Here is a 21,658-nt window from a genome sequence, read left to right on the forward strand (position 1 = left end):
AGAAAATAATACTCCAGAAGTCTACAGTATAAAAGGAAAAGCATCAGTAAGAAATTTTACACAACATAACTCTAGGATTCTTAAGGAAAGATTCCTTGCCAGAGAAAATGCAATCTCAGCAGTGAAAAGAAACACAATCCACACACAATATTGCTTTTCATTACTGACATGTCGAAAACGTACCATACTGAAAAGCAAAAAAATAAATTGCTTTTACATCACTTGATCTCTTCAGTGAAAAAACAAAAAAAAAAGAACTTAGGCCTAATTCCTGTTGCATTGCAGTCATCTGTATGAAGGAATGTTCTTTAGTTTCTTATCATGAAGTTGTTCAGAATTATGATTAGAACATGATAAAAGTGTTAACTAAAAACACTTAAAGCTCACTACAGGGTCTAGATGTTATCAGATTTCCGTTCAGCAAGGAGTATTACGTTCATGCAGTAATTGTGCTCGTGTTCTCCGGTTGGTTTTTCTTACGCAGTGTACCGTATGTGTAGAGATGGTTTATGATTGTGTGTGTAGCATATGCATGTGTGTATTCGACCACGGTTTATATTTGCAAGCTCTTAAAAGGAAGCAACAAGCAGGAATGACGCTGTTCTAAAACAGGACAGGAATTTCAAATGTTGATCTTACTCCTTACTTGTAGCAACTCAAATGTGAATAACACACTTACCTGAAATATGCAGCTGGTGGAGATGTTATTCTGCGTTACTTACCCAGTGTGACAGCTGGAACAATACACCAATCATGCCCTAATTAAACAGTATGTGTGAGAGCTTTCAGTTCGATTTTTTTTATTAAATCATCTGCATTAAAAAACAAATAAACCTCCTTTTTGATATTTAAAGATACGTCATTGCTGAAAGTAAGAAATTTGATAAGTTGTAGGCCCATAAACTGATAAATGTGAAATGTATTGTAATGGGAATTACATTCACATCCCTGTCTAATCAGGTTTTAGAGCTGTGTGGATTTAAGATTTTGACTTCTCAATAACTGCTGCATTATTATTTATGATCCAGAGGCCAGAAGTGTGTATTATTTAGTTGAGAGGACTGAAGAAGGCCATAAGCTTACCCCATGTGCTCACCTCACAACAGAAATATAAACACACAGGATTTCACCTGCTTGTGTTTTAGATCCTTTCCTAACTGAGGTAAATAATCCACAAAAACTACTACTTAGGATATCAGACATTTGAGCAAAATCTCAGACCATTTAAAAATAAAAAAAAAGAGTTCCGTCCTTTCTTAAGAACTAATATTGGTGTTCTTTTTAATTGTTGAATTTCAGTGAACTTATGGGAATGGTGGAAGTTTTTTTTATTCACCCATTTTTTTTCTTCCCTAACAAATTTTCACAGATTTGGTAAAATCCTGATTTTTTTAATTAACAAATTACGTCAATTCTTTCAGTCCATGGTACTCCAGAGGTACAACAACTATTTGGCCATTCTGTCTTGGAAGACTGTTCCAACAATTAAAGAATAGATATGATCTCGATAATGTTTTACAATCTCAATACTTTCCAAAAAAAACAAACAAACAAACAAAAAAAACCTTGGCCATGCATTAAGAATCAAATAATAAATACACATGATCAGTTAATTAGTGAACTGGAAATATTTTGTAATAATACGTTGCTCATTTCCACACTGTATAAATTTATAGTGCTAAATTCCCCACAGCGTCCCCCAGTAAAGAAGATGGAACATGCAACACCAGAATGTATAAAGCCTTTCTAAGATCCTGTTTGACCACAAATGAGTATTTAGAACAGAACTAATTAATTCCCACACTTTTTTCTAGAAAGAACTGCGGAATGTCCTCCATCTCAGCCGTGTGAATGTGCTCGTGTTGCTGCAAATTACTATGTCTGCTAAAACTCTCCACTGCGTGAATTCTCTGGTGTTTTATGAGCTTACTGTTCTCAGTAAAACTCTTCCCACAATCCAAGCAGTGATACGGTTTCTCTCCAGTGTGAACGCGCTGGTGTCGCTGGAAACTGCTATGCCGAGTAAAGCTCTTCCCACACGCTGAACAGTAATAGGGCTTTTCTCCTGTGTGAACGTGCTGGTGTACTTGGAGATCGGCGCTCTGTATAAAACTCTTCCCACACTCTAAACACTGATACGGTTTATCTCCAGTGTGAATGTGGAGGTGTTTTCGGAGATTACCCCTTTGTGTAAAGCTCATCCCACAGTGTGAACACTGATACGGTTTCTCTCCTGTGTGAATTCGCAGGTGTTGTATGAGAATACCTCTCTCAATAAAACTCTTCTCACACTGCGAGCACTGATACGGTTTCTCTCCTGTGTGAATGCGCTGATGTCGCAGGAGATGACTCTGGTTAGTAAAATTCTTCCCACATGCTGAACAGTAATAGGGCTTCTCCCCTGTGTGAACGCGTTGGTGTACTTGGAGATCGGTTCCTTGGGTAAAACTCTTCCCACACTCTAAGCAGTAATACGGTTTATCTCCAGTGTGAATGCGCAGGTGTTTTTGGAGGTTACTTCTTTGTGTAAAACTCTTCCCACAGTGCGAGCAGTGATACGGTTTCTCTCCTGTGTGAATTCTCTGGTGCTTTATAAGATTACCTCTCTCAATAAAACTCTTCTCACAGTGAGAACACTGATACGGCTTCTCTCCGGAGTGGATGCGCTGGTGTCGCTGGAGATCACTCTGGCTCGTAAAATGCTTCCCGCACTGCGAGCACTGGTACGGCTTCTCTCCTGAGTGAATCCGCTGGTGTTTTTTGAGATTCCCATTTTGACTGAATCTCCTCCCACACTGTAAGCACTGATACGGCTTCTCTCCTGTGTGAATGCGCTGGTGCTCTTTGAGAGTACTCTTCTGACTGAAACTTTTCCCACAGCTTGGGCAGTGATATGGCTTATCTCCTGAGTGAATACACTGGTGTTTTTTGAGAGTACTCTTTTGATTGAAACGCTTCCCACAGTCCGAGCAGTTATACGGCTTCTCTCCTGTGTGAATTTGCTGGTGTTCTCTGAGAGTACTCTTTTGACTGAAAATCTTCCCACACTGTGCGCAGTGGTGAATTTCATTCTGCACTTGTCTGTAAAGGGCGTTAGTGTGGAAAGCACCAGATGAGCTTTGATGACTACTAGGACTCTCTGTGGATTCCAGATTCTCACGTTTAATCTCGTGTGATGTCATCCTAGTTGGATCTACTGATGATCTTGCAGAGATAAGTTCATGCTGTGTAGGAAACAGGATAGCAGGAGAAGGCAGGACACCACTCATATCTGGACCAGAAAGAGGAAAAATGGATAGTGGTTATATAACTTTTAATAAAGAAACCATAATTTTATGCTTGAAATTTTTTACAAACTAATATTCTGAGCTACACAACAGACTTCCTGTCTGGCAACCAGAGTACGTGTGAAAGAGCGGAGTGGAGTAGTTTTTAATTTTAGATAGTTCTGCAGTAATGTGCACTAAACAGTGAACGAAAAGATATATAGAGCCCCTCCAAAAATATTGGAACAGCAAGACCAATTCTTTTGTTTTTGCTATGCACTGAATAAATTTGAGTTTGAGATCAAAAGATGAACCTGAGACGATAGAGCAGAACCCACCCATTTTTCAAGTGATCAGAAATACTGGAACATGTGACTGACAGGTGTTCCTTGTTGCCCAGGTGTGTCCTGTTAGATTGATTCTTTAACCAATGAATAGCTCTGAATGTCTACTCTTGGTTTGAGCCCTGGGTTTCACCTGTGAAGACTGCATTTGTTGTTAAAAAGGATAAACCAACATGAAGACCAGAGAGCTGTCTACGGGAGAAAAGCAACCCATTCTGAAGCTGAGATAAGAGGGAAAATCTATCAGAGCCATTTTTACAAGCATTGGGCACAAGTTGGAATGTCCTGAAAAAAAAAAAAAAAGAAACCACTGGTGTACTAACAACTAGACATGAAACAGGTTGGATGAGGAAAACAACAGCAGCTGATGACAGAAATATTGTGAGATCTGTAAAGAAAAATCCAAAAACAACAGTCAGTGACATCAGCAACAATCTTCACAGGGCAGGGGTGAAGGTACCACAATCCACCTTTAGAAGAAGACTTCGAGAGCAGAAATATGGAGGCCACACCACAAGATACAAACCTCTCATCAGCAGTAAGAGTCAGAAAGTCAGATTGGAAGAGAGAAAAACAGAGATGATCCACAAACGTTCTGGAACCAAGATGAACCTCTACCAAAGTGATGGAAAGGCCAAAGTGTGGAGAAAGAAAGGATCTGCTCATGATCCAAAACATACGAGCTCATGGGTGAAGCATGGTGGAGGTAGTGTCATGGCTTGGGCTCGCATGGCTGCTTCTGGAACAGACTCACTCATCTTTATTGATGATAGATCTCATGATGGTAGCAACAGAATGAATTCAGAAGTCAACAGAAACATTCAGCAAGAATGTCCTAATGTCTTGAGTGTATGACAAAAAAAAGAAAAGAAAGAAAGAAAGAAACAAACAAACAAAAGAATTGTCCTTGCTGTTCCACTGCTTTGGGAGAAGACTGTCTGTATCCACCACATTCCACATCTCTCTCACAAACACTGAGGAACTGTTTGGAAAGCAGGAGACCATCACACACACACACACACACACACACACAGTTACACTGAACAATTACTTCTTTACATCATGTACTAAATGCATTGGTAATACTTGTGCTTATTAGAATTGAATAAAGCCCTTTAACCAAACTAACTTCACTGTAGTGTTTGGAGTTGTGCAGTGTTAGCTTTCTGAGCTTTCTTACCTCGAGCTTTACAGCAGAACTGCAGTTAAAAACCTCAAATACACCCACAGCGGAGCAGATGGAAGTGTGGAGGTAAAACCCTGGGAGAAATATCTGAATGGAAAGATGATTAGTAGAGTCGGAGAGCTCAGCTCATCAATCAGCAACACTGCAGCACGTCTTCTTCTAGTTCTGGGAATGTGGGACATCTAGACGCTCACAGCGCCACCTACTGGAGCTCTGTGTTCCAGCTCCTCAGCTCCATCACAACATCCAGCTGTTCTGCTGCTGTAATAAAACCCCAGATAGCAAGCAGGGATCAGTCCACTGGATCATACTGATCTGCTGAATGTCTGCCACACACACACACACACACACACCAGACACACAGACCACTGACTAAATTAAATGTTCTTACCTAGTTTTAATTAATGTGATTCAGAAAAGCATTAAGCTCATGGTCATGTCACTGTGGTGTGGTATCTTCTCTACTTGTTCATGATGGCCTTCACCGTCAAAATCAAAGTCTTATTTGTCTTCTTGCACAGCGGACACATGGAAATCTGCACAATGAAATGCTTCTTGGTAGCTTCACTAACATATAAACAAAATATTCAAATGTTTGAATGCAAATACAAAAAGAGCAAAAAATCTTTCAATATACAAAAATAAACTAGGTATTATACACAAACTATACATAAGTACTGGAACAGACAACTTTGCGGAGCTGCCGGTGCAGCCATGTGTTTCGGCTTTAAGGAGAATTCCAGAGTACATCTAATGTTCAAATGGAGATTTGTTTATACCCCTCTCCCGATCAGGTTATGTGTTCAGCAGTCAGAGACAAAACCAAGACAATGTCAAGAAATTCCTACAGAAACATCTGATCTTTATTTGGGGTTAATCAGAATCACTGAAGACAGGAGCATGATAATGACTTCTGAACACAAGTCTGAATGTTATTGGTTAATTCTGAGCACAAAAGGGTGTACACACTTATGCAACCAGGTTGTAGATTTTTCTTTTTCCTAAAACATTTCCATTTGTTTTTCACATTTTGTTGGTTGCTATATCACATCAAAGGTGGAAAAAAAATCTAACATGACTACATTTACATGCACATCAAATTCCGTCTATATTCGGGTTGCAGCCGTATTCTGAATACGATGTTTACATGCGTACGAGAATCGGAATATTCCTGTATACAGGGTTCGGTTGTTGTAAGTAGGTCTGAGTTGCAATTCCTAAATATCCAGCCTCTAGCTAAGCATCTGTTAGCACCCACAATTCCTTGCAGACTGAGCACATGGAGCACGTGGTGTTTACATGCAACAAATTTCCGATTAAAACTGGCATATTCGAGGGACAGGAATTGGAATTTGGGGAATCAGAATATTGTCTTAATCTGAATCAGATTGCAATCGGATTGCAGTGTTTACATACATGACTCAATACTAATTAGAATATCACCAAATTCCGATTAATATCGGAATACTGATGTGCATGTAAACGTAGCCCATGATTTACCGGGGTTACATTTTTTTTTATCACAAAACCCTACAGGGGTGTGTAGACTTTTTTTATTTTCACTATACTGTATATGTGTGACCTGACAATGAGGTGGAACTACTGCTAATAAAACAAAGCAAAATTAAATGACAAACCAATAACAACCTGATCAGCAGGCATGATGGATAAAGTTCTAGCACATTCATAACACACGCAACATCAACAGGCACGTGCAGGGTCACAATGTGCAGGTGATGTCAGCGTTTTTAAAAATAAATACGCTTTTTCTGTCCACACAAAAACCAAGAAAATTGAATTTTTCAAAAAATTTCTCCACCTTGAAGGATGGATTCGAAAAACATTTTCAAAAAGCTGTTTTAGTGTGCACAGGTAGCCAAAACCTGCACTTTCAAAAATATTCACACACTCACCATCCACTTTATTAGGAACACCTGTACACCTGCACATTCATGAAATCTCAAGTTTTGATGTGTTGTGTGTTCTGAGTTGCTTTTCTGCTCACCACGGTTGTAAAGAGTGATTATTTGAGTCACTACAGACCTCCTGGTCTCTCTCCTCCACTCACAGGATGTTTTTTGTTTTTCACACCACACTTTTTCTTCATTCTGATGTTTGATGTGAACATTAACTGAAGCTCTTGACTTTACGCATTGTGCTGCTGTCACATGATTGGCTGATTAAAAACCTGCATTAGGTGTTCCTAATAAAGTGAGCGGTGAGTGTATATACGTGGACATGGCCTTACGCTGAGGTCGTCACAACAGCAGTCACAAGAGTTTAGTGGCCTTACAAAATACCCAAAATGCTATGTCTTACAATGTGGACAAAGTTACTGGGTATGAAGTTCTCGTCCCTCTTTTTTAAGAGACCAAAAGTATATTTTTATTTGTTTCATTGGTAGATTTTTTTCACTTATTACAAGCATACATCTAAAATTTATTATTTTATTTCTTATTTTAGCAGCCTTTTTTCACTTATGACTCTAAAATACATTTAAAACACACATTCCCCTCTGTAATTTTCTAATAATTTGTAGTTTCATTGTGATGAAAGCTCTGCTGCTGTCTCTAGTAAGCAACAAAGAATATAGAAAATTCTCCACCATAATGTATACATTGGTTCAAAATTCAAATTTGACCCAAAAATATAAAGAATAATTTGGGCTACACAACAATGACACCATCGAGATTGAATAGATTTAGTTAATTCCCACATTACTTGATGAGAATCGCCACACGTCCACCTCTGCAGCTGTGTGAACGCGCTGGTGTCGCTGAAAATGACTATGGTTCCTGAACCTTTTCCCACACTGTGAGCACTGATAGGGCTTCTCTCTCGTGTGAGCATGCTGGTGTGCTTGGAGATCAGGTTCTTGTCTAAAACTCCTCCCACACTCTACACAGTGATACGGTTTATCTTCAGTGTGAATGTGCTGGTGTCGCTGTAAATGACACCGCCTCCTAAAACTCCTCCCACACTGGGGGCACTGATACGGCTTCTCTCCTGTGTGAATGAGCTGATGTCTCAGGAAACAGCCGTGCCTACTGAAACCCTTCCAGCACACTGAACAGTAATAGGGCTTCTCTCCTGTGTGAATGTGTTGGTGTGCTTGGAGATGAGCTCCTTTCCTAAAACTCTTCCCACACTCTAAACAGCGATACGGTTTATCTTTAGTGTGAATGCGCTGGTGATGCTGGAGGCTACTCTGCACAGAGAAGTTTTTCCCACACTCCGAGCAGTGATACGGCTTCTCTCCCGTGTGAATGCGCTGGTGTTGTCTGAGGCTACCTCTCTCGGTGAAACTCTTTCCACACTCCGAGCACTGGTACGGCTTCTCTCCCGTGTGAATGCGCTGGTGTCTTTTCAGAGTGTTCCGTAGGCTGAAACACTTCCCACACTGTGAACACTGATACGGTTTCTCTCCTGTGTGAATCCGCAGGTGTTTTCGGAGAATACTGCTTAGGTTGAAACTCTTCCCGCAGTGCGAGCACTGATACGGCCGCTCTCCTGTGTGGATCCGCTGGTGGGTTGTGAGATAACTCTTTTGACTGAAACTCTTCCCACACTGTGAGCAGTTGTGAATTTTCGTTTTGCACTGAGAGGTGTTAGTGTGAAAATTCTCAGATGAGCTCTCGGTGGGTTCCAGATTCTCACATTTAATCTCTTCTGAATTCATCTCTTGATGTTCTTGTGGAGGTAAATATCAGATGTGTAGGAAAGAGGACAGCAAGAGAAGACTTGCAACAGGACAGCACTTGTGCCTGGATCAGAAAGAAGCAACAAATATTTTAATAGATATTGCTTAACATTGCTTAATTTCATAACCCACATTTCAGAGCAACACAATAAAAAAGCCGACTCTTACATTCTGGAGGGAATTTTCAGAAGTGGCTTGACATCAGCTTGTGATTTGGTAAAATAAATGTTGTTACAGAAATATATCCAACTTCACAAAATATCTCATGGATTACACTTTGCTTTGGTGGTAACTCAAATAAGTAAATAAATAAATAATTCAATAGTAATGGCTGCTATATAGATTAGATGGAGAAGACCTGAAAAAGGCAAGAACAAGAAAACTCTCAGATGAACCTAAAATGAAGCAATAGGTGGAAAGTGACAAACTGTTGATCAGAAAAACTGATCTGTCTATCACTAGTCCTCCAGATTATACCCAGTAGACACAGCCTCCAGAGAACGATGGCTAATTTGAGCAGATTATGGATAACTACACATTTAGACGAGTTCCTGTGCCGTGTCGTCCAGTGCAAGACTAAATGTCCCAGAATGACACACTTGTCTTGTCCATAACTCCTGCTGTCTTGAGATGATGATGATGATGATGATGATGCAGTCCACGTACTCCTGAGTGCACATGACTGTCAGAGTCTCAGAATCACTGACCCTTTCACACTACTGATGAATCGCTTGTTCGGGCTTGCACGATACACACACAGACTGAAGCACGCCTGATCCCCAAAACCCACGTTCTCGCGAAATAAATACGAGTTGTCATCTGACTTTGTCACAAAGGTTTCAGGAGATAAGAGAAAAGAGAAAGAAGAATAACGTAGAGGAAATACTGGTTAGTTTTTTTTAAATCTTGTGCATTGACAGGATTCATACATTGTTTGCTTTGATTTTTGTTGTTCCTAACAGATGCTTGGGTCTGACATGCCAAATAATTTCTAACAGAAGCAATATTATTGTGCTTACATTAAAAAAACACTGAGGTTGTGTGTCCGGTCTGTTTAAAGACCATGGTGATGACCGCTTTCCCCCAGTGGGTCGGGGTTGAGGAGACCTTCCTGACTTTCCGAGCTGAGAGGGCATGTTCTCTGGTTCCCCCCCCCAAGTCTGGGTTACGAGTTATACAAGAGGCACACCTTCTAACCAATCAGAGTCGAGAATTTAACCACGCTGTCAAAATAGTTATATGGCACAAGCCTAAACCTAAGGTAAGGTAGCTATTGTTTAGTGTAATATTATCTCGTGAATATAGATTAAATGCACAAAAACTACTCTCCAACTGAATTCATTTAAAGCCACCAAATAAATAAATAAATGAAAAATCACAATCACCTTTTGCAATGTTTCATTTGCAGTGCATGATATCCCAGTCCACATTTCCCAACTGATACACAGCAGTGCAGCAAATCTTTCATTTTATAACAATAATGTAATTGTAATATTATATTATTAATATAATATTATAAATAATATTCTAAATAATGTACCTGAAAGTGCAACCTCCTTCCCAATCACCTTCCCAATCACCTGGCTACTTAATCATTAGCTAACAATCCACCCAGAGAAAGAAAACTTCTCATGGTTATTATCAATAAAGTAATAAAGAAATCAACTAATTAATCAGTAATTATCTGCACACACTGTAAGCTTTGACTAGGGCTGAGTCCCAAATGAGAGCTGATTGGATATCTAGTGCACTACAGAGTGTGTAAACAGCACTATCACTATTTTCTAGCCTGTGTAGTGCACTAGCATAGGAAGTAGAAAGCCATTTAGGATGGTTAGCTTGTTGAGTTGAACTTACCTTGAGCTTGAGCAGATGGAAGTGTGGAGGTAAAACCCTGGGAGAAATATCTGAATGGAAAGATGATTAGTAGATGATTAGAGAGCTGCTGCTTCTTTTTTCTTCTTCTTCTTCTTCTAACCTTTTTATGGTGCTTGTTAAATGTAGTATGTAGTGCATTACTGCCACCCACTGGACTAAACTTTATATAATTAAATGTAATGTTTCACTGTCTGAGATCACACTGAAGATCTTTATTTTTTTTAAAAATTGGAAATAGTAGGTTTTTAGAATATCAAAATATTTAAAACAAATAAAGTAAATGTTCAAGATCTTGAATATTAACTATTCAGGATTCTGCACTATTTCTAGGTATTTAAACATAAGCAAATGTGTGATATTGAGCAGGTTAACTGCTTTGTATAAAAAATCAGAGTTTCCTCATGTCTGATCTCTTCTACTGAAGCGTGTGATCAGACGACACTCTGATGGATCTGATCTAAAATGGATCATCAGGTTTTACACAAATGTGTGGAGCGTAATTAATTATACAGTCTGATTCTGACACACAGAACATTGAAAAGAACAATACAGTACATCATTGCACTTTACTGCACACATTACCTGCTGTGAGGATCTGCAGGAACATTTTAATGATTAACAAAGAAACTCTTCTGATAGAGTAAAGATTATTTCTTTTAACTAGAACTCTAACTAAATTACAGCAAAGCACAGCTCTGTTTAGTCTACAGTATATTATAGCAGTCTATAGTAGTAATAATGGTAGTAGTAATAATACTAGTAATAGTAATAGTGGTAGTAGTAGTAATAGTGGTAGTAATAGTAGCAGTAGTAGTAGTGGTAGTAGTAAAAGTAATAGTAGTAGTACTAGTAGTGGTAGTAGTAATAGTAATAGTGGTAGCAATAGTAGTAATAGTAGCAGTAGCAGTAGTAGTAGTAATAGTGGTAGTAATAGTAGTAATAGTAGCAGTAGTAGTAGTAATAATAGTAGTAATAGTAGCAGTAGCAGTAGTAGTAGTAATAGTGGTAGTAATAGTAGTAATAATAGTAGTAATAGTGGTAGTAATAGTAGTAATAAAACTAATAGTAATAGTGGTAGTAATAGGGTTGTAATAGTAGCAGTAGTAGTAATAGTGGTAGTAGTAATAGTAATAGGGGTGTAATAGTAATAGTGGTAGTAGTAATAGTAATAGGGGTGTAATAGTAATAGTGGTAGTAAAAGTGGTAGTAGTAGTAGTAGTAGTAGTAATAATAGTAAAAGTAATAGTAGTAGTAGAACCAGCTCATGGCACAGCTGGCATCTCCTCATTTTCTTGAACACTTTCTTGAAGGGTTTTTTTTTATACTCTTTTTTTTGCACTGTGCTACCTTAATTTATTTATGTTTATCTGTGAATATTTCTCTTTTATCAATACTGTAACACTGCAATTTCCCCTCAGGATCAATAAAATCTGGATCGAGTTAAAATTTGTACTTCAGCCAGCCACTAGAGGGCTTCAGAGTCACTTTGGCTTCCAGTTTGAAGCCCTTCAGAGCTCCAGTAGGTGGCGCTGTGAGCGTCTAGATGTCCCACATTCCCAGAACTAGAAGAAGACGTGCTGCAGTGTTGCTGATTGATGAGCTGAGCTCTCCGACTCTACTAATCATCTTTCCATTCAGATATTTCTCCCAGGGTTTTACCTCCACACTTCCATCTGCTCAAGCTCAAGGTAAGTTCAACTCAACAAGCTAACCATCCTAACAATCCCTAGTGACACGTGACAGTGTGTGCAGATCATTAGTGATTGGTTGATTAGTAAATTGATGCTAATTAGAATAGAGTTTTATTTGCATTGATGGGTCAGTAGCTAGTAAGTGCAACTAGTTAACATTATACTCATTAGTAAAGCATTAGGAGTGGTGAAGTGGTTTCTTTTGGTCTGTGGACATTTCTGAACATTACAGAGAAACTAACAGGTTTGGTTAGGAGTTTTATGGTTATTAACAGATTATAATATTGATCTTTTCTGCTTTATGCCCAGAGGATCACAGTGAGCTGTAAAGATTCAGTACTTCACTTAAAGTTTGTTTCTCAGACTGCTGAATAAAAAGAGTCTTTTTAACCGGATGATTTTATTACACATTCCCTGCATATTCAAGTTTTATTGTATTTATCACAAAAGAAACATAGAAAAAAAAAAAGATAAACTGTTTATATTGTTACTCTGGAGTGGACAGAGAATCAGCTGCAGTCGAATAGATTTTAAAACGTCCTGCTGTTAAAGCCAATCTTTCAGAAAAGCAGGTCCCATTTTCCCCGTCTGAGGGTCGATGTGAACATGAAGAGAACAGAATACAGTGCCTTTATTATCATTACACCTCACAGTACAGTGAAATCTCCTGATACGATAGAAATTTGGAAGGAACACTACTATATAAGTGAATAAATAAATATTCACATTACGCCTGTATTACGTAGTCTGCACTGGCTACCTGTAGTTTCTAAGATTCAGTACAAAATATTTCTTCTGACCTTTAAAGCCCTCTACAGCCTTGTCCCTCTTTATCTATCCGAGCTCCTCCATCCCTCCATCCCTCCATCCCTCCATCCCAGCTCGGACTCTCAGCTCCTCTGATTCAGGCCTGCTCACTGTACCACGGTTCTGCTTCTCCACCACGCGTGGTAGATCATTTACCATCATGGCTCCAAAACTGTGGAATTCACTCCTTCAAAACCTCCGAAATGTTACTTCTATCTCGACTTTGGCTCTTTTCCTAACAGATGAAATATTTATATCATTGCTCTTTCTTTATTCTTCTCCTGTGTCTGTTAGTGACTGTAAAGTGTCCTTGAGCTGTAGAAAGGCACTATATAAATAAAACATTATTATTATTATTATTATTATTATTATTAATAATAATGAATAAATAGGTAGGTATGGAATAAAACAACTCTGAGGTAAAAATGAGCACTACGGCACTGGCTGCAGTTTTAAACGCGATGTTCTTGCCCTTGAGAGTTGTCAGGGGAAATGTTTTGCAGAATCCAGTTCCATGATGGCCGTAGCGGAAATAAAAAAAAGCATTTAATTGTACAGATCAACAATCATGATTTTAATTTGAATATTTTCTGGTTTCGCCACTGCCAGCACAACACACTGTGCTTCTGAACTGATTTTAGACATGAGTGTGACTTACATCAAGCACAGCACACAGGCATTCATTTAAATCCACCTCAATCTAGCCAGCCGCAGTAGAAACCGGAGTACACGTAAATACATCGGTTTACGGTAATTGCCCTTCAGATGGGCAAAAAGGCTGCTGCATCGTCAGTTTTACTTACACAGATGTGAGCTTGTGCATGCTGTACAATTGAAGTCGCTACGCTACGGATTTGCCGTGAATTCTGGGTAGTGTGAAAATGTTCAGCAGCACTGTTCTGCAGTTTGTTTCAGTATTATTATTATTTTTTCAGTTCACGCAGGCCGAATAAAAAAAGAACCTTGTGTTTGATGCATGTTCACTACAAATGAATGTGATGCCACTTCTGCAAATTCCTTCCAGAACACACCAGCTGTTGTGTAGCTCTGAATTTCAGTTATAAAATTAGGTTATTTGTGGGTTATTTGATTAAATTTGCACCACTGACCATTTCTGCCTTTTTTTCTAATGCAGATATGAGTGGTGTCCTGTCTTCTCTTGTTGTCCTCTTTCCTACACAACTTAAATTTACCACCAAGAACATCAAGAGGTCCAACTAGGATGAAGTCAGAAGAGATTAAATGTGAGAATCTGGAACCTACAGAGAGCTCCAGTAATCACCAAAGCTCGTCTGGTTCTTTCCACATGAACACCTCTCACAGACAGATGCAAAAAGAAATTCACCAGTGCTCACAGTGTGGGAAGTGCTTCAGTCAGAAGTGTCATCTTAACCAGCACCAGCGCATTCACACGGGAGAGAAGCCGTATCAGTGTTCTCAGTGTGGGAAGAGTTTTGCAGAGAGAGGTAATCTTATAAAACATCAGCGCATTCACACAGGAGAGAAGCCGTATCGCTGCTCTCAGTGTGGAAAGTGTTTTACTGAGAGAGGTAATCTCATAAAGCACCAGCGCCTTCACACGGGAGATAAACCCTATCACTGCTCAGAGTGCGAGAAGAGTTTTAATCGAGAGGACGCTCTCCAAGAACACAAACACGTTCACACAGGGGAGAAGCCGTATTACTGTTCAGTGTGTGGGAAGAGCTTTACCAGGTACACTAGTGTCCAGCGACACCAGCACATTCACACCGGAGAGAAGCCGTATCACTGCTCCCAGTGTGAGAAGAGGTTCAGCGAGAGGCGTAATCTCATACAACACTTGCAGCTTCATACAGGAGAGAAGCCGTATTGCTGCTCACACTGTGGGAAGTGTTTTACACAAAAGTGTAACCTTCAGCAACATCTGCGCATTCATACAGGAGATAAACCTTATCAGTGTTCACAGTGTGGGAAGAGTTTCACACAGAGAAGTCATCTTCAGCAGCACCAGCGCGTTCACACAGGAGATCAGCCGTATCAGTGCTTAGAGTGTGGGAAGCGTTTTACACAAGCAGCTGACCTCCAAGTACACCAACGCGTCCACACTGGGGAGAAGCCGTATCACTGCGCACAGTGTGGGAGTTTTACTGCGTACAGTAGTCTCCAGCAACACCAGCACATGTGCACAGCTGCGAATGAGGACATGCTGCAGTGATCATGAGAACGGCTGGGAATTACAGAGATCTGTATATTCCTCACCGTTTACTAGACGAGGTGGTGGGGGTTCCATCAGCAGAAGGAGCATTCCATGTTTTAATATTTTATTATTAATGAGTGCCCAATATCATCTATATATCAATATAATATCATATACTATAATATAATATAATACATTGTATATACAAATACATTGATTTATTTTTTTTTTTGCCATTTTAAGACTGAACAGTTTTTGAATAATTGTACTATTTACTGAGTAAATAGGAAAAATAATCTGGGATTTTACCCAAATCTATGATAAACCTAAATAATTGTATTTGTGAATAATTTCCCTGATTAGTAAAGGACCTAAAATCACTTCTTTAAATCTAAGAGACAGTTGAAATACTGTGTGCTTACATTTCCACCCCGAGGGGAGCACATGCCTTCGCTTTATGTTTTTTTCACCACTGCCGGATATTTCAGTCCTCTCAGATTGAGGTTGATTAGGTAATACACCTGTCTGGGGCTTTGGCTGTAATTAATAATGTAGGAATTTTTGAGGAAATCCAGAGTCCAAACAGGCCAGAAGTTCTTTAACAAATCAGGTCCAGCTACACAAGAACAGTTTGTGTGATGTATAGATTAAAAAGTAAAACGCATTGAAGGAAAAGTTCAGAATATTACTCTTCTCTCTCACCTGTTTCCTCATCTCTGACTCTCCAGCGTTCTCATCCAGCAGTATATTGGCCCCTTCTCCTGTACATTCCTTTACCATCTCTGCAGCACTGAATGGCTGCATTTTGTTTGACAGGAAGTGGTTATGTTTTGTTTTGCACTTCACATTAGCACTTTGGACCAATGCGATGGACCTAAACCTGAAGCGGGAAGGAGAAATGCATACGTCTCTGTCCATTTGTCATTAAACATTCTGATTGTCTTTGACTTTTTTTGTCATGTTGTCTGTTTACATGCAGTCTAATAATCCATTAATAACCCAACTGACAACTCAGTCAGAAAAGAAAATGTTCATGTAAACACCTCAATCGGAATAAAGTGAAAGAGGCTAGTTTGGGAAAAAAAAATGTTCATTCCAATTGAATGAGGTGAATAATCCTTTTAATAATACATTCAATAGAAGAATAAAAGCAATGTAAACCTTTGCATTACATTATTTTAACAATTGGAATGTAAGAAAATACAGAAAATACATTCCAGATGTGAATCTATTTAAATAATTGTGAGGTTGGATGAGCAGTGGGATGTGTAAGCTCCCGCAATTCACAGTGCATATCAGACCAAAAACCAAGCCATGAACTCCAAGGAACTCTACGTAGACCCCCATGATCAAATTGATAGATCTGGGCAAGCCTATAAAACTATTTCAAACGTTTTCATGTTCCAAAGGGCACCAGGTCTCTTCCTAGAGCTGACCATCTGGCCAGCCAGACCCTGCCAGAAGGACAACCAGCAGAAATACTCCATCAGGCCTTTATAATAGATTGGCTAGAAGGAAGTCACTCCTGAGTAAAACGTATATGGCTGGTGCTTAAATGACTCTGAGAACATGAGGAAAAAATATTCTTTTGGCTGATGAGACAAAAATTGGGCTGAACTCCAAGTGCTATGTCTGGAGAAGAGCAGGCATTGCTCAACTGCTAATGCCATTCCTACAGCTGCAGCTGGTGGTTTTAAAATAGCGGAAGCACAGGTGTCTGTTATTGAAGTGTGTATATATATATATATCTGTGTGTCTTCTGTTTTATCTGTTTCATCTCTTGGTCTGGGATCCTCTTTAATTCTCAGTTTTTCCTCATAAGTGCATCAAAAGGCTTTTCCAAAAACGGCAAAATGAGTAATGTCTGCCATGTTGAACTAAAACGCAGGTAAACCACTAACTAGCTAGCTAAATTTCACTGAAGAAGGTACTGACAGCTAGCTAGGCCTGTAAAACAACAACAACAAAAATGAATGCAAATAATCTAACATACACTATATGGCCAAATGTTTGTGGACACCTGACCATCACACACACATGTGGTTCTTCACCTAACTGTTGCCACACACACAATTGTACAGAGTGTCTCTGTGTGCTGTAGCTTTACAGTTTCCCTTCACTGGAACTAAGAGACCCAAACCTGTTCCAGCATGACAATGCCCCTGTGCACAAAGTGAGCTCCATGAAGACATGGTGTGTGAAGGTTGGAAGAACCTGAGTGTCCTGCACAGAGCCCTGACCTCAACCCCACAGTCTAGTGGAAAGCTTCCCAGAAGAGTGGAGGTTATTATAACAGGAAATGGAGACTGAATCTGGAAGATGTACAAAAGCACATTTAAGTGTTATAGTCAGGTGTCTGCAAACCTTTGGCCATATAGTGTAACTTTAAACTTATTTATAGTGATAAAATAGCAAGCTATAGTAGTTGTGTAAAACTGTTATGGGTTAGGCTACTGCCCTGGAGCACTGAGCCCTCTTCCAGGCTGACTAGCACTGATATTTGAGATGTTCGTCATGTTCATTCCAGTTTCACTGATTGGCATTTAGTTATGAGGTTCAGGCTTTTTGAGAGATCTCTCAAACATCATATGGAGAAGCTGTGTCGGTAGGAAGGAGTGTATTGTCCAATAAACAAATATTTTTTCTCTGCAAAACCCATCTGCCCACAATCCCATTTACCCACTGTGTGTGTGGGCGGGACTCAAAATGACATATTAAAGCCTGGTGTCCAGTGAGTGTTAATCTCTCCCCCCGTTAAAACGCAGTGTATTGAATCTGACATACAAGCCCTCAGAAGCCAGGCTTCACTGGGTTTCTATCAGTGCTGTGTGGAGATTTTCATGCAGGCTGCACTGTTCACTGATGACAGAACAGCGGTTCAGTCGCTCCCCATCCCACCCGAGTGCGCTTGAGAGGATCTGCCAGGAAGAATGGGAAAAACTGCCAAATCCATTGTAGAGACTTGCCCATGAAAACTCGAAGCTGCAATGCCTGCCAAAGGAGCTTCTATAAGGTACTGAATAAACGGTCTGAATATTTATCTAAACTAGAGGTTTTAGTTTTTTTTAATACATTCGCAAAACAAATTCTAAAACATTTTCGCTTTGTCATTAAGGACTTTTGTGTGTACGTAAATGGTAAAAAAGCAGCTTTAATACATTTTCAATTAAATTTATAACAATTCAATTTTATTTGTATAGCACTTTTAATAATGAACATTGTCACAAAGCAGCATTACAGAAATGTCAGAAATATATACAATGCTGTGCAAAAGTCTTTTTTTTAGTACAAAATTTGTTATAGATGTTTATTTTCTGACTTCTACATTATTGATTCAGTACAAAAACATTTTAGATTCCAAACATTAGTTTTCCAGCACAAAATGAAATGTTACAGAAAAATGTTTGTATGTCAGTAAAGAAAGCAGCAGATTCCATAAGAGACACTTTTCAGATAAAAACATAATGAAGGCTGCTGGGTTTCGCTGCAGAAATAAGAAGCGAGTCGACAGTCAAAGTCTCCAGAAGAACTGTGGCTGCTTCTGCAAGATGCTCAGTAACACTTCCAGCTCATTTCCTTAGAAAACTGCACACACTGCACCTCACATACTGATTTATTTTATTTTAAAGTGAAGGATCGTCACACCAAATATTGACTTTGTTTTCATTTATTACTGTTTACTGCTCTTTATAGGATTTTTTAAATGTAGAAACATTTAATTTCATTATTTCTGAAGGCATCTTTACTCTACAGCATTTCTTTGCACATGCCTAAGACTTTTGCACAGAACTGTCTATTGAAAATATAAAATTTAATACGCATCAGAGACAACTGAAATAATACTGGGAATTTCAGGGTTTTTAATCTGAATGTCATAACTACATTACAGCTAAGCCTACCATTTCTGCTTAAGGTGCAATATTTGTATATTAGGATGGTAACTGTGTTGTGTTGTCTGATGTTGACTGTATCGTGTTGTGAGCAAACACCAAGAAAAATTCCTAATACATGCAAATGTATATGGCGAATAAAATGATTCTGATTCAAAAATATGCTGTAAAGTCTATTAGACTTCTTCTGTTTAATTTTATTTTGTAAAATAAAACTATTATTTTGCTAAAGAACTGCTGATTGAGTAGATCTGTGGATTAATGAAGTAGAGTAAATCCTAATTTATTTATTCAGCGTGCAGCACATTGTATAGGTTGTTAGTAACGGTCTCTCCTAAATACAAACGTTTTGGCAGTGATGCACCAACTGATGCACCAGGAAGTGAAAGAGACATGAATTCAGACAAATGCAGAAGAATGCAGAATTCTTGCTGGACCTGATTTGTTGAATAATTACGTATTATGTCTAAAGGAGGATTTATAGGTCCTTTCCTGATTGAGAAAAAAAAAAGATTCACAAAACAATTATTTAGGTTGATCAAACATTTGAACAAAATATCAAACATTTTATTTTTCCATTAATAAAAACTATTATAGTGGTATAATTGTTTCATTTCACTGATCTTATTGGCATCATTGAGGAATTCACACTCTTGGGCAAGTCACATGATGTATTATCTCCTTTAGTCCATGGCTGTCCAAAAGTACAGCAATTACTCCCCAACAATTTGACCATTTTGTCTTTGCAACATTTTAAGAATAATGACATCTTACGTACTTAATATATCAAACATGGGCATAACAATAAAGTACCAAAACCATCTGCTCCTCCAGTGAGTGAACTTTGGAATAATGCTTTGGAATAATACGGTTTTATTTCTCAAACTGTATAAAAGTTTATTGTTTCATAGTGATGAAAACCCCCACTGTTTCCTGTAATGAAGAGCAAAGAATTTACTCTCTACCAGAACGTATAAAATAGTTCAAAGGTCCCATTTATCGTAAATACTCATGTTGAATAGAAGTACTTAATTTGCACGCTTTTTTACGAGAACTGCAACATGTCCTCGGCTTTGTGGATGTGTTTGTGTCGCTGCAGATTACTCTGGTTACTAAAACTCTTCTCACACTCTGAGCACTGATGGGTCTTCTCTCCCGTGTGAATGCGCTGGTGTCTTCGGAGATTACTCTGGTTACTAAATCTCTTCTCGCACTGTAAGCAGTGATACGGTTTCTCTCCAGTGTGAACGCGCTGATGTTGCTGGAAACTACTGTGTGTAGTGAAACTCTTCCCACACTGAGAACAGTAATAAGGCTTCTGCCCCGTGTGGATGCGCTGGTGTACTCGCAGAGCAGTTTTCTGTGTATAACTCTTCCCACACTCTAAGCAGTAATAAGGTTTATCTCCTGTGTGAATGAGCAGGTGTATTTGCAGATTACTCCTTTCAGTAAAACTCATCCCACAATCCGAGCACTGAAAAGGCTTCTCTCCGGAATGAATGCGCTGGTGTTTTATGAGCTTATTGTTCTCAGTAAAACTCTTCCCACACTGTGAACACTGATACGGCTTCTCTCCTGTGTGAATGCGCTGGTGTCGCTGGAGATGACCCTTCTGAGTGAAATTCTTCCCGCACTGTGAGCAGTGATACAGCTTCTCTCCTTTGTGAATGCGCTGGTGTTGTTGGAGATTACCCCTCTGTGTAAACCTCATCCCACAGTACGAGCACTGATACGGCTTCTCTCCGGTATGAATCCGCTGGTGTTGTCTGAGATTAGTCTTTTTACTGAAACACTTCCCGCACTGTGAGCAGTGGTACAGTTCTGTTTGCACTTGCCTGTCAGAGGTATTAGTGTGTAAAGAACCAGATGAACTTTGGTGACTACTGGAGCTCTCTGTGGGATCCAGATTCTCACACTTAATCTCATTTGACTTCATCCTAGTTGGAAGGTGTGTTGGAAAGAAGACCGCAGGTGGAGACAGCAAAGCACCCAAATCTGGATCAGAAAAAGGCAAAGATGTTGAATGGTTCGTTTTTTTTTAAAAAAAAAAATATATATAGTTTAATTTTATAAGCTGAGATTTCCTGTGTGGAAACCGGAGTGAGTGATCTGTGCAGAGTGGGAACAGAGTGGTGCAGTTGTTTACAAGCATTGCAATAGTGAAGTATTCTTGTAAAGACTGAAAACGGTCATAAATAGGACTGTTTAATGAAACACAGTAATGGTGAGAGTGAACCACTGTATGTGAGCGATTGTGAAGTGATTATGGAATGCTTTGAGTGGAAAACAGAAAAGCTGGTGTGGTGGATCAGGAGCAGGAGCGATTATGGATCACTTTGAGCAAGGAGCGGAAAATACTGCTGCTCCACTTCACTCCCATAATCTGCTCCGAATAGCTACAGATCCGGATCAGTCTCCATGCCGTGCCGTCACGCACTGTGCCGCGGTATAGCACTACTCAACGCCTCAGACATATGCGCTTCCAAAACTGTTCCTGTGTCGCATTCCACCTAAACCTGCCTTGTGTCCATATCGAGTTCGATTTACAATACACTCATACCTAACATGATGTATATTCAATACTTTGTCTGGATTTTTGTGTTGTTTTGAAACAATTTGAACACAAAAAGCACTTAATGGTTAAATTTAATTCCTGTGTGCACCAGATATAGTGCAGTTCTCAATCAGGGCCCCTTGTGGATCATGGCATAGTTACAGGG

The 21,658-nt window shown here is 39.2% G+C and overlaps 2 protein-coding genes across 7 annotated transcripts in view; one reads left to right on the forward strand and one right to left on the reverse strand.

The window, feature by feature from the left end:
* Positions 1–254: 254 nt before the first annotated feature.
* The window catches only part of LOC117595947 (zinc finger protein 239-like), a 31,902-nt gene continuing 10,498 nt past the window's right edge, over positions 255–21,658 (reverse strand). For 2 of the 6 annotated variants that reach the window (XM_053231985.1, XM_053231984.1), the window contains one exon: positions 16,101–20,933. In XM_053231985.1, the coding sequence (XP_053087960.1) occupies positions 19,984–20,933 (950 nt within the window). In that variant the 3' untranslated portion in view covers positions 16,101–19,983. Of the gene's footprint in view, positions 3,272–3,604; positions 4,593–4,790; positions 5,123–5,187; positions 7,481–7,548; positions 8,341–10,353; positions 11,026–16,100; positions 20,934–21,658 lie in introns of those variants that run through there. The other 4 variants (XM_053231986.1, XM_053231981.1, XM_053231982.1 and 1 more) reach the window with 4 other exon arrangements.
* LOC113545899 (zinc finger protein 239-like) lies at positions 11,552–15,995 on the forward strand. Its single transcript, XM_026945555.3, has 2 exons — positions 11,552–12,062; positions 14,008–15,995. The coding sequence occupies exon 2, from the start codon at positions 14,095–14,097 to the stop codon at positions 15,064–15,066; it is 972 nt and encodes a 323-aa protein (XP_026801356.3). The 5' UTR covers positions 11,552–12,062; positions 14,008–14,094; the 3' UTR covers positions 15,067–15,995.

This window comes from Pangasianodon hypophthalmus, chromosome 2 (assembly GCF_027358585.1).
Source record: "Pangasianodon hypophthalmus isolate fPanHyp1 chromosome 2, fPanHyp1.pri, whole genome shotgun sequence".
In the NCBI taxonomy this organism is placed as follows: Eukaryota; Metazoa; Chordata; class Actinopteri; order Siluriformes; family Pangasiidae; genus Pangasianodon; species Pangasianodon hypophthalmus.

Coding starts and splice junctions, on each gene's coding strand:
- LOC113545899 (XM_026945555.3), top strand. CDS start 14,095: ATGAAGTCAGAAGAGATTAAATGTGAGAATCTGGAACCTACAGAGAGC.